We start from the raw sequence: 14,681 nt of genomic DNA on the forward strand, positions 1-14,681 counted from the left end.
AACATTGATATAGCTTTTGTCCTCATTTTTAAAAGTTTAACTTACCCAAAACATCATAGTGTTAATAAGTTCTATTATAAAATATCATCATATTCTGCTATTATCTATATTCTACAGAACATTTTTTGCCTATTATAATGCAATCAAACAATTAATTTGGGCAAAAACTTTTCAGTGTTCATGGAGCATTCTAAAAATTGAATCAATAATATATTTATCTGTTGTATGGAGGAGATTAGATGCTCACCCTGGTGACTAATATCTAAGAAACTACATTCTTAATTCAATTTCAGTAGGAGCAAGTTGATGGTAGTATGATTGAATGAACTGTAAGAAACATTATTTTTGTTAAATTCTATGTATCTCTGAAAAGCATTTAAATAATTATTTTCAATTCTATAACCATATTATTTAGGAATCCCTGTTACTCTGTAACTATTGCAGAATAGATTTATTTTGAGGAATCTGTAATTAACACCTAGGAATAGTAGTATGCAATAAGATCAGATTTGTATTGTCAATTCAGATCAATTCAGGTCAGATATCTAATTCAATTTAGAAAATTAGTTTGATGCTTTAACTAATAAAATTATGTCATTTGGAAACCCAGTTTGATATTTTTTCCTGCATGCACGGAAGATCGTCTAAATTATCAAATTGGATTCAATTCAGACTGATTTAGAAACACAGTCAAATTCAAACTGAATTTACAATTAAAACTTTGCACTATTCAATGAAACACATACTCTTATTGCCATAATCTCATTTTGTAGGGATAAGATACCATGTTTTGGAGGCAATGTGTATTAAGGCAATTGAAGTGCTGACATATACTGTAAGGTATTAATATTTTTTTAAATAAATATTTTCCTTGAATAGGTGGCAACGTAACAACTGGGATGTTGATATCAAACTGACAAAAGAACATTATAGTATGGTAGGAGGTAACTTGGAAATCAATAATCCTGAGAAGTCAAGGGATGAAGGAACATATGTTTGCATAGCATACAATATACATGGAACTATTAGGAGCCGGGAAGCAACTTTAAACTTTGGATGTAAGTGGTTTTTACATGAACCTTTACCTTTACATGAACTCTTTGAAATGGTGTTCAGTAGGTTGGTATGTTACTGACTTAGTTTAGTTTGACTTATTGTCATGATCCATGTTGATTGAAGCAGTATGAAAAAGACACCTTCTCCAAACATAATCACTATTTTTTTTTACTGTGATTAGAGTGAGAAAAGTGGATGAATATGAATGGATCACTTTCTTCTAGATGAAAAATATTTGGGGACTTTTATTATATCTTTTAGATAAGCCTATCTGCTTATATTTAATGATGAATGTTATCAGTGCTGGTCTGTTATATAACAGTTTATTAAAATAAACCTTGTCTTCCATAAAATAGTAGATGCCAAAATAATGGTATATTTGCAACATGACTTTAATATAATAAAAACATCTTATTTCAGTTTTTTACTAAAACTGTAAAACTTCCCAAACTATATTGCTTTAGGATCATTGTCACAACTTTCTAGTACAGTTACCCTGTCTTCATGATATATCCGTGCTTTCTTAACAGCCTATTGATAAGATGGTATGATACTATCTTCAGATATTTTAGCCTCAAGGCATGGTTTTGTTTGCATTCACAAAAGTAGATCTCCCATGAAGTCATATTAGTGCTCCTGATGTTGGAATTCAGCTTTGCATGCATGGATCTGAAGCTGTGAATTTGTTAACTGTGAGGAGTAATAGGTACAGTTAGCAGAGGGACTTGCACTTTTATCTGCCTTTTTTGTTTAAAAGAAGTGCTTTGTATGTTTCTATATAGTATTCCTCCTATTGGAGTAGCAGGTGTGGAAGTTCTTTATTTATTGGAGCATTATTGAATTATGTGAAAAGTGGGATTTTTTAACAGAGAAGTCTCCCAGTTACGAACTATTTCTCTGCATTATTGAGTGAAGGCAGCAATACTGTTGGCCTTGTTATTGAGACAAGGCAAAATAATGATTGTGCATAATTTCTTTTTTAGTGACATACTTTTCTTCAGTTCAAAGAGGAAAACATATTATCAGTGCTGTGTAAATGAGAGTGTAAGGACCTACCTCAGCTAAGCCACCCGAGGAAGCAGAACTCTTGAAACAGGCATTGTCTCAAAAGGAACTTTTATTAGGAGCTAATGATAGCAGGGAATCAAGGCGAGATCTGAGAGAAAAACCCATGAAGTGATATATTTTAAAAGCAACATTTCATACTCCTCCCCCCAAGGTCCCAATGTTCTTTTGAATTCCAGCCAATTCACAGGTGGCATCGTATTTTGGTAACCAGTCTTTTCAGCAGGCTCCTCAAGGTCTTTCTCACTTTCAATTTCTTCTGGCTCCAAGCGCAAACCATCTTTTAGATAAGGAAGAGACATTCCATCCCCTGGGGGAAGGGTATTTTAGCAGACAGTACAAAGCATTCCAAAAAGCTCCCCCCTCCCAATAGAATGGCAGGACACAAAGAAAAGCTGCAGAAAATAGTAGAACCATTTTGGGGGGGACCTGACATATGGACCCCCTAGAAAAATGGATAATCCATTTGTAAAACAGAAAAAAGGAAAGGGAGAGAAACAAATAGAAGGACCACATTAATCAGGCTTATCAGGATATTTTGCGTAAAAATGCTTAACTAGCTTAGTAGCTCTAACATGCTTTTTATAAACCCACTCGTTTTGAGCAGGGGGATTTTTTCCAAGCTACTAAATATTGAGTGGAACCATGATGTTTGCAAGAATCCAGGATGTCATGTACTGTATTTCAAAGTGTTGTTCCCCTTCCACTCAAACTGGTACAGGCACAGGAGGGGCTGGAGGCCTAAGGCTAGATGTAATTTCAGGTTTAAGTAAACTACAATGAAAGACAGGATGGATCTGTCTTAGGCTTTTAGTGAGCTCTAGTTCCACAGTCACTGGGTTAATAATGAGTTTAATGGGAAAAGGTCCTACGAATTTAGGCCATAACTTCTTTGAAGGCTGCAAGGATTGCAAATATTTTGTAGAGAGATAAACTTTATCTCCAATCTTAAAAGGTTTCTGCTCAACTGTCCTTTTATCAGCTTGAGTCTTATAGGCATTTCTGGCCTCATCCAACAGTTTATGCACTACTGGCCAGATGTTTTGTAATTGTTTGATCCATTCCTGCAAAGAGAGAATGTCAGGTTCTTTGGAGGACAATTCTGGAATGGGGACAAATATCTGCCCATTAACAACCTGTAAAGGTATATAACCAGTACGGGAATGCACACCATTATTATATGCAACTTCTGCAAATGGCAACAGGTCAGTCCAATTATCTTGCTGATAGTTGATAAAGCATCTAAGGTATTGTTCTATAACTGAGTTCAGTCTCTCTGTCCCCCCCCCAATTCATTTGAGGATGATGACTAGATGATAGTCATTGTCTAAAACCCAAAAGGTTCAGAAAAGCTTTCCAGAACTTAGAGATGAATTGAATCTCCCTGTCCAAAATGATGCATTGCAGAATCCCATGGAATTGATAAATATGTTGCACAAACAGTTTAGCTAACATTTTAGCTGTAGGGATCTTTGGGCAAGGGATAAAGTGGGCTTGTCTAGAGAACAAGTCTGTAATCACCTAAATAACTGTATTCCCAGAACTTTCAGGGAGCTCTACAATAAAATCCATAGAGATCTCTCTCCAGGGTGCTGAAGGGCTTGCCACCAGTTGTAAAAGTCCTGGCGTCTTCACTTGCCTCTGCTTAGATGCAGCACGTGGGAAAACTCACCACTTAACATTCTATGTCCTTTTTCAAGGAAAGCCACCAAAATTGCCTTTTTAGTAGGTGTAGGGTTTTTACGAATCCAAAATGTCCTACAATCTTTGAGTCATGCCCACCTTGCATTATTCTGTCTTAAGGTTGCTTGCAGGTATAGTTTTTCCCCTACACAGGCTAGGTTATCTTTGACTAAACATAAGTTCTTCTGGCTCTGAAACCACTCATCAATTTCTAATGCTTTTTTGAAATCCTGGCACGCTGTTCAGTCTTTTGACATCATGGCCTTGCTTTGTGCTCAGGTAGTGACAGGCGCTGCAAATTGTTTAGGAGGCATAAATGGTTCAACTATTTCCAATTTTACACTATTATATTGTGGCATCCTAGATAGAGCATCTGCTATGAAGTTCCTCCCCCCAGGAAAGTAATGGATTGTAAAATTGAATCAGTGGAAATGTTGGGACCACCATGCTTGCTTGGGGGACAACTTCCTAGGGGTTTTCATTGCCTCCAGGTTCTTATGATCAGTCCACACTTGGAATGGTATTTTGCTCCCCTATAGGTAATGTCTCCAGATTAGAAGTGCCCATCGTACAGCATAGGCTTCCTTTTCTCAGGCTGCCCATCGCTGCTCAGTCTCAGAGAGTTTTTTAGAAGTATAAGAATGGGGTTGCAGTTGGCTTTCCTCATTCCTCTGCAGCAGGACTGCCTCTACAGCCACATCACTAGCATCGGCTTGAATGACAAAAGCTTTCTCTGGATCTGGGTGCTTTAAAATTGGTTCCACAGAGAAAAGTCTCTTTAACATTTCGAATGCGGCTTGACACTTCCCTGTCCATTTCAGCAGCTGGCTGGGTTTTGGTTTGTCTACTCCCTTAGTCTTTAGTAGGTTTGTGATAGGGAGTGTGATTTGCGCAAATGAGGGAATGAACTGCCAGTAAAAGTTCACAAAGCCTAGAAAACTTTGCAGTTGCTTTCTAGTACAAGGTAGGGCCCAGTCTAATACTGCTCGTAATTTTCCCAGGTCCATCTTGACACCCTTACTCGAGATGCAGTAACCCAAATAGTCAATATGATCTTTGTGGAATTCACATTTGGAGAGTTTGGCCTATAGCTTAGCAGAGCATAGTTTATTCAATATTGCTTTAACTAATTTAACGTGTTTTGCCTTGGTTTCAGTGTAGATTAAGTTGTCATCAAGGTAAACTAAAACCCCTTTGTAGAGGTGCTCATGCAGAACCTCATTAATTAATTGCATAAACACAACAGGGGCCCCTTGCAGTCCAAAAGGAGCACCTTAAATTGGAAACAATCCATAGATCAATTAAACACAGTCTTCCATTCATCCCCCTCCCGTATTCTTATGCAGTAATATTTTCTCCACATTAGAGAAAAGTTTTCCTTTTGACAGGTGTGCTAACATGTCATTCATAAGTGGAAGGTTTTCTATGCACACAGCATTCAGGCTTCTATAATCTATGCAGAGATGAAGCGACCCATCCTTCTTTTCCCTTAATAGCATGGGGGCTGCCACCCAGAGTTTTGCAGGTTGGATGAAAGCCCATGCTAAGTTCTTTTCAATGAACTTATGAAATTCATTTAGTTCTCGTGGGGTCATGGAGTACATCTTCAGGTTTGGAAACTTCACCCCTGGGATAATTTCAATGGCACAGTCTGTGGGTCGGTGGGGTGGAAGCTCATCCTACCTGTTTGCTGAACACTTCATCTAGATCTCAGTATTCTGGTGGGAGGCTCTGCAATTCCTGATCGTTGAGGGTGGAAGCTAATTCGTGACATAGTCCATGCCTCCTTCCCTTCCCTTTGGATGGGGGAGGGGCTCTCTTCTTCAGGAATTTCAAGTGCCCTTCCCTCCAATCTACTATGGGGTTCCATTTCTTTAGCCACAACAAGCCTAATACTAATGGCCACTCCATGCTAGGAGCTAAAGTCTGAGTGGTCTCCCATAGAAATTTGCAATGCTCTGGTAGCCAAACTGGCAGGAACTGCCCCTGTGATGGACCCATCAAGTTGGCAGAAAGTTATTGGGATCTTTAGCCTCCTGAGGGGTATTCCCATTTGTCCCACTAGCTCTGGGCTGACTAATTGTACTGCCTTCTCGGCATCCGGTATGGACAGTTCTAGGGGCATGGTTATGGCATCAATTGGGCCACCTACCAAGTGGTCGTTCTCATAGTCACTCTCAGCTCTCTCGGAATCATAGTTGGCAGGGGCCAGAACTCGATTCTCATCCTATGAGCTTGGGGAGTTCAACAGTCTCCTCGACTGCCATCGCTGGCTCTCTGGGGCGCGGTGTCATTTTTGTAGGTCTGCCGGTGGATTGCCAGTCTCCTCTCTTGGCTGGTACCTTGCTGCGACAGTCAACTGCTTGGTGCCCCTCTTTCTTGCACTTAAAGCATGCAATAGAATGGGGTGTGGTTGGTGATGGTTGGGCCATCTCAGCTCTCTTCTCCAGGGTTGGCTTGAAGGTGGGTTTCACTGAATGGTGCTGGTGCTTGTGTTGATCTATTTCCACCTCTTCTACTAAGATGCACCAAGTGTACAATTGCCCTGGGGCCCCACGGGCTTCACAGGTGTTGTAGAGGTCTTCATTTAGGCCATCCTGGAAGCAACTCACCAGGATGTCCTCTAGCCAGTTTAATCAGCTGGCCAACTCCCAGCTGATTAACGACTCAGTTACTGGTCGTCGCCCTTGCTTCACCATCTTCATGCGCTTGTGAGCTTTTTTGTCTGCCAGATGGTCTTCAAAATGATGTCAGAGGGCTGCCATGAACCGATTGAAATTTCTCAGCTCCAGAGCATTGCAGTTGTAGAGGGTCACCATCCAGTCTACCACTGCGTCTTCCAGCACTAGAGTGACCACTCTGACTTTCTCCTCATCTGTAGGCAGTGTTCTTCCATATATTGGCATGTATATGAATAGTCGGACCAGGAAGAATCCCAACCTTTTGGGATTCCCATCAAATTTCATCCCCAACAGAATTGGCTTCAGCTCCACTGGTTGGGGTATGGCCCCTATGGGTCTCCTCAGGCACCATTAGCTCTTCTTCACCTGCTTCCTCCTCTGCTTCTTCCTCCAATTCCTATTGCTCTTTTAGCTGAGCTTTCAGCTCCTCGAATGACTCTCACACATATTCCATGGTGTGCTTTAAGATAGCTTTCATCATCTCTGAATTTGGGTCCACCAGTCCCTTTTTGGGGGGAGCAAGCTCTGGTGCTTTCTTCTTCACTTTCTTCTTTCCTCCACCATGCATGAGAGTTACTTTTGGAGCCTTCCATTCCCAGTCCTCTTTCTTTCTGACCCTGAGTGACCACATGGTTCAGTTGGCTTCTGCCAAGGGTTCAACCACTCCCAGGTCCCTGGAAGTTCCTTCCCCGGGGTCTGCTAGGACAATATCTCCTGCTCTCTATTTGACCCACTTCTATGTCACCAGTAGGAAGGGGCATGTCGATTGCGACCCACCTCGGTAGGAAGCTGCCTCTCCAGGTTGGGCACTATGCAGATCTTGCCATGTAAGGACCTACCTCAGCTAAGCCACCCGAGAAAGCAGAATTCTTAAAACAGGCATTGTCTCAAAAGGAACTTTTATTAGGGGCTAATGATAGCAGGGAATCAAGGCGAGATTTGAGAGAAAAACCCACGAAGCAATATATTAAAAGCAACATTTAATACTCCTCTCCCCAAGGTCCCAGTGTTCATTTGAATCCCAGCCAATCCACAGGTGGCATCGTGTTTTGGTAACTGGTCTTTTAGGTGGGCTCCTCGTGGTCTTTCTCACTTTCGATTTCTTCTGGCTCCAAGTGCAATCTGTCTCTTAGATAAGGAAGAAACATTCCATCCCATGGGGGAAGGGCATTTTAGCAGACAGTGCAAAGCATTCCCAAAAGCTCCCCCCTCCCAATTTTGAAGACATTTACAATGTTCATGCACTATAGTAAAAAATTAAAAGAAAAGAATTTAGAATTTATTTATATTGAAAGGTTATTATTTTCCGTGTAGAATAAATGCAACATTTTATTTATGGTGAATGAATACAGAGATGGGCATAATCCTTATGGCTACTATTAATACTAAAGTCGTATTTATTTAAGTCAAATCAGAGACTTTGCTATAAATTAAAATGAATTGAATATTTCAAATTTAATTACCCATACATGTGCACATGTGACCACCTCAGCTTTTTTCAACCTCTATTTCTTGCAAAAGTAATCCCACTCTAATCTCATTCCTGGAAACTGAAGAAAAAGCCAAGAAATATACAGTAGTTGCAGCCTTTTCTTTTAGAAGATTTGTTGTTTGTTTGTTTGTTTGTTTAGTTCAGTGAATAGAGATAAAAAAATGGAAAACACTTTCAAGGCAGGCTTGATTCCTCATGACTGCATGGGTATAGCCACACAATTCTCTGGGAAGCATGTGTGAGTGGCTTGCTGTTGCCTTTTTCCAGAATTTTATTTTCTTTTTAATTTTCCCATTTAGTCTGTAGCCCTGATTATCTCATAAATATTAATCAAATCCAAATTTCTTGGCTTCTAAACAATACCTTAGCAAACTTTAAATTCTAGCAGTGGTGGCTAAATAGAGTAAAGTATCAAATAATTGATGGATATATGTTAAAATAGTTTGGTGTATAGCATAATCTTACAGACTATCTTCATCCATCTTTTAATTTCTGAGCTTTCATGAACCGTTCCTTTCCAGATAACCCAATAAAGTTCTATTGGAATCTTAAATTCACCTTAATCTTATTTTCTGCCCACCTTTTATTGAAACTTGAATTTAAGATTATAATATTATGGATGATTTGCTTAACCGTGCATATACACATCAATACTAGGCTATTGAATTGTCAGCCTTAAAATTTTATCCATGTTCCAATATTGTATATTGAAATTGGCTGTTCATCTGCTCAGTAACATAAGTGCTGATCCCTATAAAACAATTCCCTAAATAGATATCTAGAATGTTTTTACAGCCCTATATACATTGAGACATTACTCTCTATGTTTGTGGAATGTTTCTTTCCATTATTAGCAAGTATTTTCCAGCTTGACCTAAAAAAATAAACATGAGGTCAGAAACACTCCCTACAATATAAAAGCATCAACTTCTGTTATTATCTTGCATAGATTTATATCCTTTTCCTCCGGAAGAGAGACATGCAGTAAAAGTACGAGAAGGTGTAGGTGCTGTTCTTCTCTGTGATCCTCCACCTCATTATCCGGGTAATTAAATTTATATATTTCAGTTTCAATTGAAACAATGAAATAGGAATTAATATAATTAGAATAGTATTAATGTTGACTGTGACTAAGTTACCTAAGCCCCTTGAGCCTTATAAAAAAAGGAATTGTTCCTGCTTGACATGTGAAAATAAAATTCCTTACAGTATGGTTGTCTTCCTTCAGATTATAAAGATTATAAAGTAATTGAATCTATTTACTATTATAAGGTTTGATTGTTCAAAGTTGAAAACCATTAAAAACTTTCAGAGAATTACTGTGCCTATTTTACAAATGGAAATCAGTTTTTTCAGGTATTTATTTAATCTATTCTGTACTGTTCCCTAGCCTAAGCTACAGTATGCATAAATATAGGTTACATGTTGTATTTTAAAAAAACTTGACAATTTAAGAAATGTGGATTTCCACACCCACTTGCCTGATATATACAGCATGGAGTGATGAGTAAAGGAAGAAAAGTTGTTCCAAAGTTCTAACAGCTGCCCCCACCCTTGCAGTCATGTGATCTCATTTTGGGCACTCAGTAACCAGCCCGCATTTATGGCTGTTTGCAATGTCCCATGATCATGTGACTGCTTTTTACAACATTTTTGCTGAAAACTGGCATTTACTTCTGTTTTTTGGCAAAAATGGCCCATTGCAAACAATGGATTCACTTAACAACCACAGCATTTGAATAATACAATAAAGGTAGTAAAGGTGATCTGCTTTGTGACCATTATGACTTATGACCCTATTGGGCAGGCTCCATTACGGTTGTAAATTGAGGACTATCTGTATAGCCAAGAGCACTTATATTCACTGGTAATCCCTCATCAAAGACTAACTAGTGCTTATCTCACTTACAGTAGCTTCCATGAGTGAACAAAATTAACTAGGTGTTATCATATCCTTTAAGTATCATCTCTATTAATAAATTTTAAATACATTTTTCTATCTCCAGATGATCTAAGTTATCGATGGTTTCTGAATGACTTCCCAGAATTCATTACTTTGGATAAACGGCGATATGTGTCACAAACAAATGGTAATCTTTACATTGCTAAAGTGGAACCTAGTGATAAAGGCAACTACTCATGCTGTGTGACCAGTAATTCAATTACTAAGAGTGTATTCAGCAGTTTCATTCCACTTATTCCTCAAGCAGATCGTAAGTATTGCTCTAAAATCTTATGTTTGTTAGATGTTTTTGTTAAATAGTGTCTCCTTTCCTTTTGTACATTTTATCCAGTTCAGTGAAACAGTATATGAAAGAAATGTTTGGCCTAGATTCTCTTTTCAGCTTGTTTTCTATTTCTGAATTTTAGATTTTAGACCTTATTTCATGAATTCAATTGTTTTGTTTTTGTTATCCAACTCTCTCTCTCTGTGTGTGTGTGTGTGTGTGTGTGTGTGTGTGTGTGTGTGTGTGTTTGTGTGTTTGTTTGTGTGTGTGTGTGTGTGTGTGTGTGAAACAGAGGGAGAGACACAAAGAGAGAGAACACTACAATTGTAAATAATTGGGGAGCCAAGTTTGACTGTGGCATACCTTCAAATTTAACTTAATTTGCTTGACTGAATAATGTGTGTCTCAGAAATGTATGATATAAACCATGTAAACTATAAAAATAGAACTATATAAAAGGATACCAAACAAAGATTGCTTTTTCCATCTTTGGAAAATCAAATATGAGTATGTTTACATTTTTGACATGTGAAAGATAGGAATACCAGATGCAATATAATAGTTAATTTTCTCAAAACATTTTTGGTTACCTGGTAAGAAATAGATTATGTAAATGTTAAATGAAATATTGGGATTGACTTTCCTATTCTGTTCTGGTTAAATGTTTCAACTTGCACATTATGTAAATTTATACAAGTCTATCAAGAAAGCAGTTAGAATTTCTGTAATCTATTAGCCTCCAGCATTGTCCTAGGTGTGGTAGTGATATTTTATAACAAATTAAATCCATTTTTAATTGATAGTAGAATAGGTGTGTGTGATCCTTTCTTCCTGCTTCCTACAATTATTTCATTTTAGAATTGCATTTCTGTTCACATTCTCTCTAAGTTTTTTTAAAGCAAATAATCTTTTCAAATATTATATGTGCTAAGTATTCATTTTCTAGCAATTTATTTATTTTATTGCCTTTTCTTATTAGGATCAAAAGGCTATGTGCCAGATATCAGAGTGAAGTTCAAAGATACATATGCGCTTTTAGGACAAAATGTGACACTAGAATGCTTTGCGCTTGGAAAGTACGTATGCTTGAATTTAGTGATGTACATGCAGAAGTAATCCCAAAACATGAATTTGAAAGAGTTCTCAGTGCTCCCTATCACTCATTCTTTGCACAAGTCAGCTTTATATATAACCTTAACATGTTTCTCCTCCATGCATATGGCTCCCAATGTGGTATGGCTTAGCATTACAGCTACAAAAAAGCATTGAGAGTGACAATGAAATTGCCCTTAGTGAAAACTAGCCAAGCATTCTCCAGTTCATTCTCCAGTTATTATGAATTCAATTTATTTTGTGATTCAGGTTCTTGTAGAAGAATATCACTAAAACAACATTGTATAACCTGCTTACTTGACAAAAGGAAATATTGTTTCAATATATTATTGGCACTAGAGGTATGTACAGGCAATGCAGAATTTACTCATTCTGTCTTAGACAAGTGAAGGAAGCAGATTGAGAAGGGGAAGGGTCATGTCAGTGGGCAATGAAACAACAGCTAAGTGAAATTTCAGCTTAAGAAACTCTCTTCATAATTATGAAACATGAAGAGGAAAGCAGAAGCTGAAGTGACCTAATAAATGAAAGATCCAACAGCTAATCAAAGCCGAATTAAAATATGTTCTATTTTCTTTAAGCCCTGTTCCTGAGCTTAGATGGAGTAAATATCTTGAACCAATGCCAAGCAGTGCAGATATAAGCATGTCTGGTGCAGTCCTAAAGATCTTCAATATTCAGTTTGAAGATGAAGGAATATATGAATGTGAAGCTGAAAATTACAGAGGAAAAGATAAACATTCAGCAAAATTGTATGTTCAAGGTAAGTAGAATTTCTTCATGCATTTCATCACCGAAAAATACATTTATACATATTTATCCCATATCATTTTAGAGGGTTGGTTTTTCAAAATTTCATAAATTAATGCAACATTTTGCACTGTGACACAATTCAGAACCACATACAGATCAATTAACTAAAAGTAGGATGAGCAATAAACTGAACGAGCAAACATTATGCCAATGTTTATTAGCCACATATGACTTAAGCATTACTTCTAATGGCAAGTATAAAAAATTATTTCTTTATGGTAGCATAGAACATACAGTAGAGATTATTTCTAGTCGGTTCTTTATTCTGTTATTGACTTACGCTTTTTCTGTTTCTTGTATATTCATTTATAAAAAACAATTTATCCTATTTCTGTATTAATCTTCACTTTAAAAAAATTCATAGACTATATAAATATATGCGTTTTGAAAACATTTTCTCCCAAAATATAGTGTCTCAAAATACTCAGCATGCTTTACAGTATCATATTAATTTAGCATTTTAAAAAATACTTTGAAGAAAAAAATGCACTATGAAATACAAAGAAGAGGGGGGGGAAGAATAGGTACCAATCAGCATATGCCAAAGATGGTTTTTTTCAAGAGGGAACTGGACTTCTGTGTTTTTCTTTAAAGACATTTCACTTCTCATGCAAGAAGCTTCTTCAGCTCTGACTGGATGGTGGGGAATGGAAGGATTTATATCTTTGCAGACAGTTGGCCATTTGCATTTTTTAGAGAGTCATTGAGGCCACTTGGAGGGTTATCTGTGTTCTCAGGGTCACCTGAGTTATTGAGAAGTTGGAGCTGTGCTTTCTGCAGGATGTTTTCTGCCCTGTGTCCGTTCACTGTTGAACACAGGCACAGGTTGTCTGCATCTCAAATGGAAGCAACAAATGGTTTCTGTAATCAGCAAATTTTCTGGAAATCCATTCATATTTCTGCATCATTCGGAGGGTGTTCATCCCAAAGTGCATACCTAAATGTCTATGGAGATTCTCAGTCATCCAGTTGCCTCTTGAAAAAAACACCTTTGGGACAACCATGACCTGGATGACTGAGAATCTTCAGCAATAACAACTAGCATATTATAGAACATCTCTTTAATATAGAAACTGAGTGCCACGTTTCGAAGCACGGTCTTACTGGTGCAACAAATATTGCTTCTCAGCTTGCCAACAAACTTGGGAGGAGGGGAGAGGTTTAGAATGCAGACTTCAAAGATTAAGAAGCCAGACTGTGAGAATCAAGGACATTATACCAGGTTTTGGGCTAAGCCTAAAGATGCTTTCTAATAACAATATTTTTCTACTTGATTGGGCAACATGACCTGACCCAGGGGGAGGAGGGAGAATTCAATGCTTTTACTATATAGGTTTGGGAGGGGTCTTGCCAGAGCTGGTTTTGCTTTCATTAGTGCCAAAGTGATGGACTCAATAAAGTTTTACATTAAGAGATTGGAATGTCTTGAAGGTGTTTGCTTGGTTGGGTTCATCATTCAGAACCTTGACACTGAGGTTATGTCAGCTTTAATCAACATTCACCAAAATCTAATTCAACAAGTATGCCTAGTTGGGATAAAAAGTTTTGCTTAAGGAGATATGTATGTTAACCAGTGTGACAGTAACTTCAATTATGCTATCAAATCTTAACTAGATACTTGCAGGACTCTCTTCTCCTACTGAACCAACTTGTACTTTTGTCTAGGATAAGGCAGGTTATTTCCCAATTTCATAATGTGAAGAAGGATAAAACTAGAAGGCCTACTTCTTTTGTATGATCCTAATTTATGGAATAGCTTCCATTAAATCCACAATTAGCTTCTCTTTCAGATCTTTCTAGTATATGGCGTCCAGAAAGCATTTGCAAATTACCTTTTTTCCACCATTCTTAGTTCTATTGCTGTGATTCTTACTGGGCTGATTTGTTAATGTTCTGTCTATTAAGGAACTATGTTTAAAATTCATAATTTTAATTAGCTTATTGACTGTGGGTGTTTTAAATGTATTTGTATAATGAAAACTTTCATTTCCATTTGTTAACTGTCTGGGATCTGTGGCAGATTTGGTGGGATAGAAACAGAAATAAAAAGGACGTCATTAAGCATGCCATTAGATCCCATTTGTTAACATGCAGTCACCAGACCTGGTTTGGATAAAATAGGAAATCATAATTACCCACTGTGTGAATGAGCATCAACAAGACTCAAATTCATATATTCTTTATTCATTCTTTGATGTGCTTCAAGGGAAAAACATAAAAATTTGCTTTTAAATGAACTATTGTTACAGTCACAACAAAATTCTGGGAATGTTGGTTTTTGATGTGGTCTTATTTATTAATTAGAGTTTAATATAGTGAGTAGGAATGAAGTTGGCTATTAGGGTTAGAAAAAACTGGTTTAAGCATATATATAATACAAGAAAAGCTATTTCTCTCATCTTTCAGCATATCCAGAATGGGTGGAACATATTAATGATACCGAAAGAGATATTGGCAGTGAATTCTATTGGCCATGTATAGCTGCAGGCAAGCCTATTCCAACAATTCGGTGGCTGAGAAATGGATTACCGGTAGGTTTAACTTATTTAT

The 14,681-nt window shown here is 37.5% G+C and overlaps 1 protein-coding gene across 1 annotated transcript in view; it reads left to right on the plus strand.

Moving 5' to 3' along the window:
• The window catches only part of CNTN1 (contactin 1), a gene marked incomplete at both ends in the record, with an annotated part of 255,936 nt that overhangs the window by 55,291 nt on the left and 185,964 nt on the right, over window positions 1-14,681 (plus strand). The window contains 6 exons of the mRNA XM_081330364.1: window positions 880-1,058; window positions 8,927-9,022; window positions 9,984-10,190; window positions 11,185-11,281; window positions 11,900-12,081; window positions 14,538-14,662. Of these exons, the coding sequence (XP_081186490.1) occupies window positions 880-1,058; window positions 8,927-9,022; window positions 9,984-10,190; window positions 11,185-11,281; window positions 11,900-12,081; window positions 14,538-14,662 (886 nt within the window). The remainder of the gene's footprint in view (window positions 1-879; window positions 1,059-8,926; window positions 9,023-9,983; window positions 10,191-11,184; window positions 11,282-11,899; window positions 12,082-14,537; window positions 14,663-14,681) is intronic.

Source organism: Vipera berus (assembly GCF_964194415.1).
Source record: "Vipera berus genome assembly, chromosome: 6".
NCBI lineage: Eukaryota > Metazoa > Chordata > Lepidosauria > Squamata > Viperidae > Vipera > Vipera berus.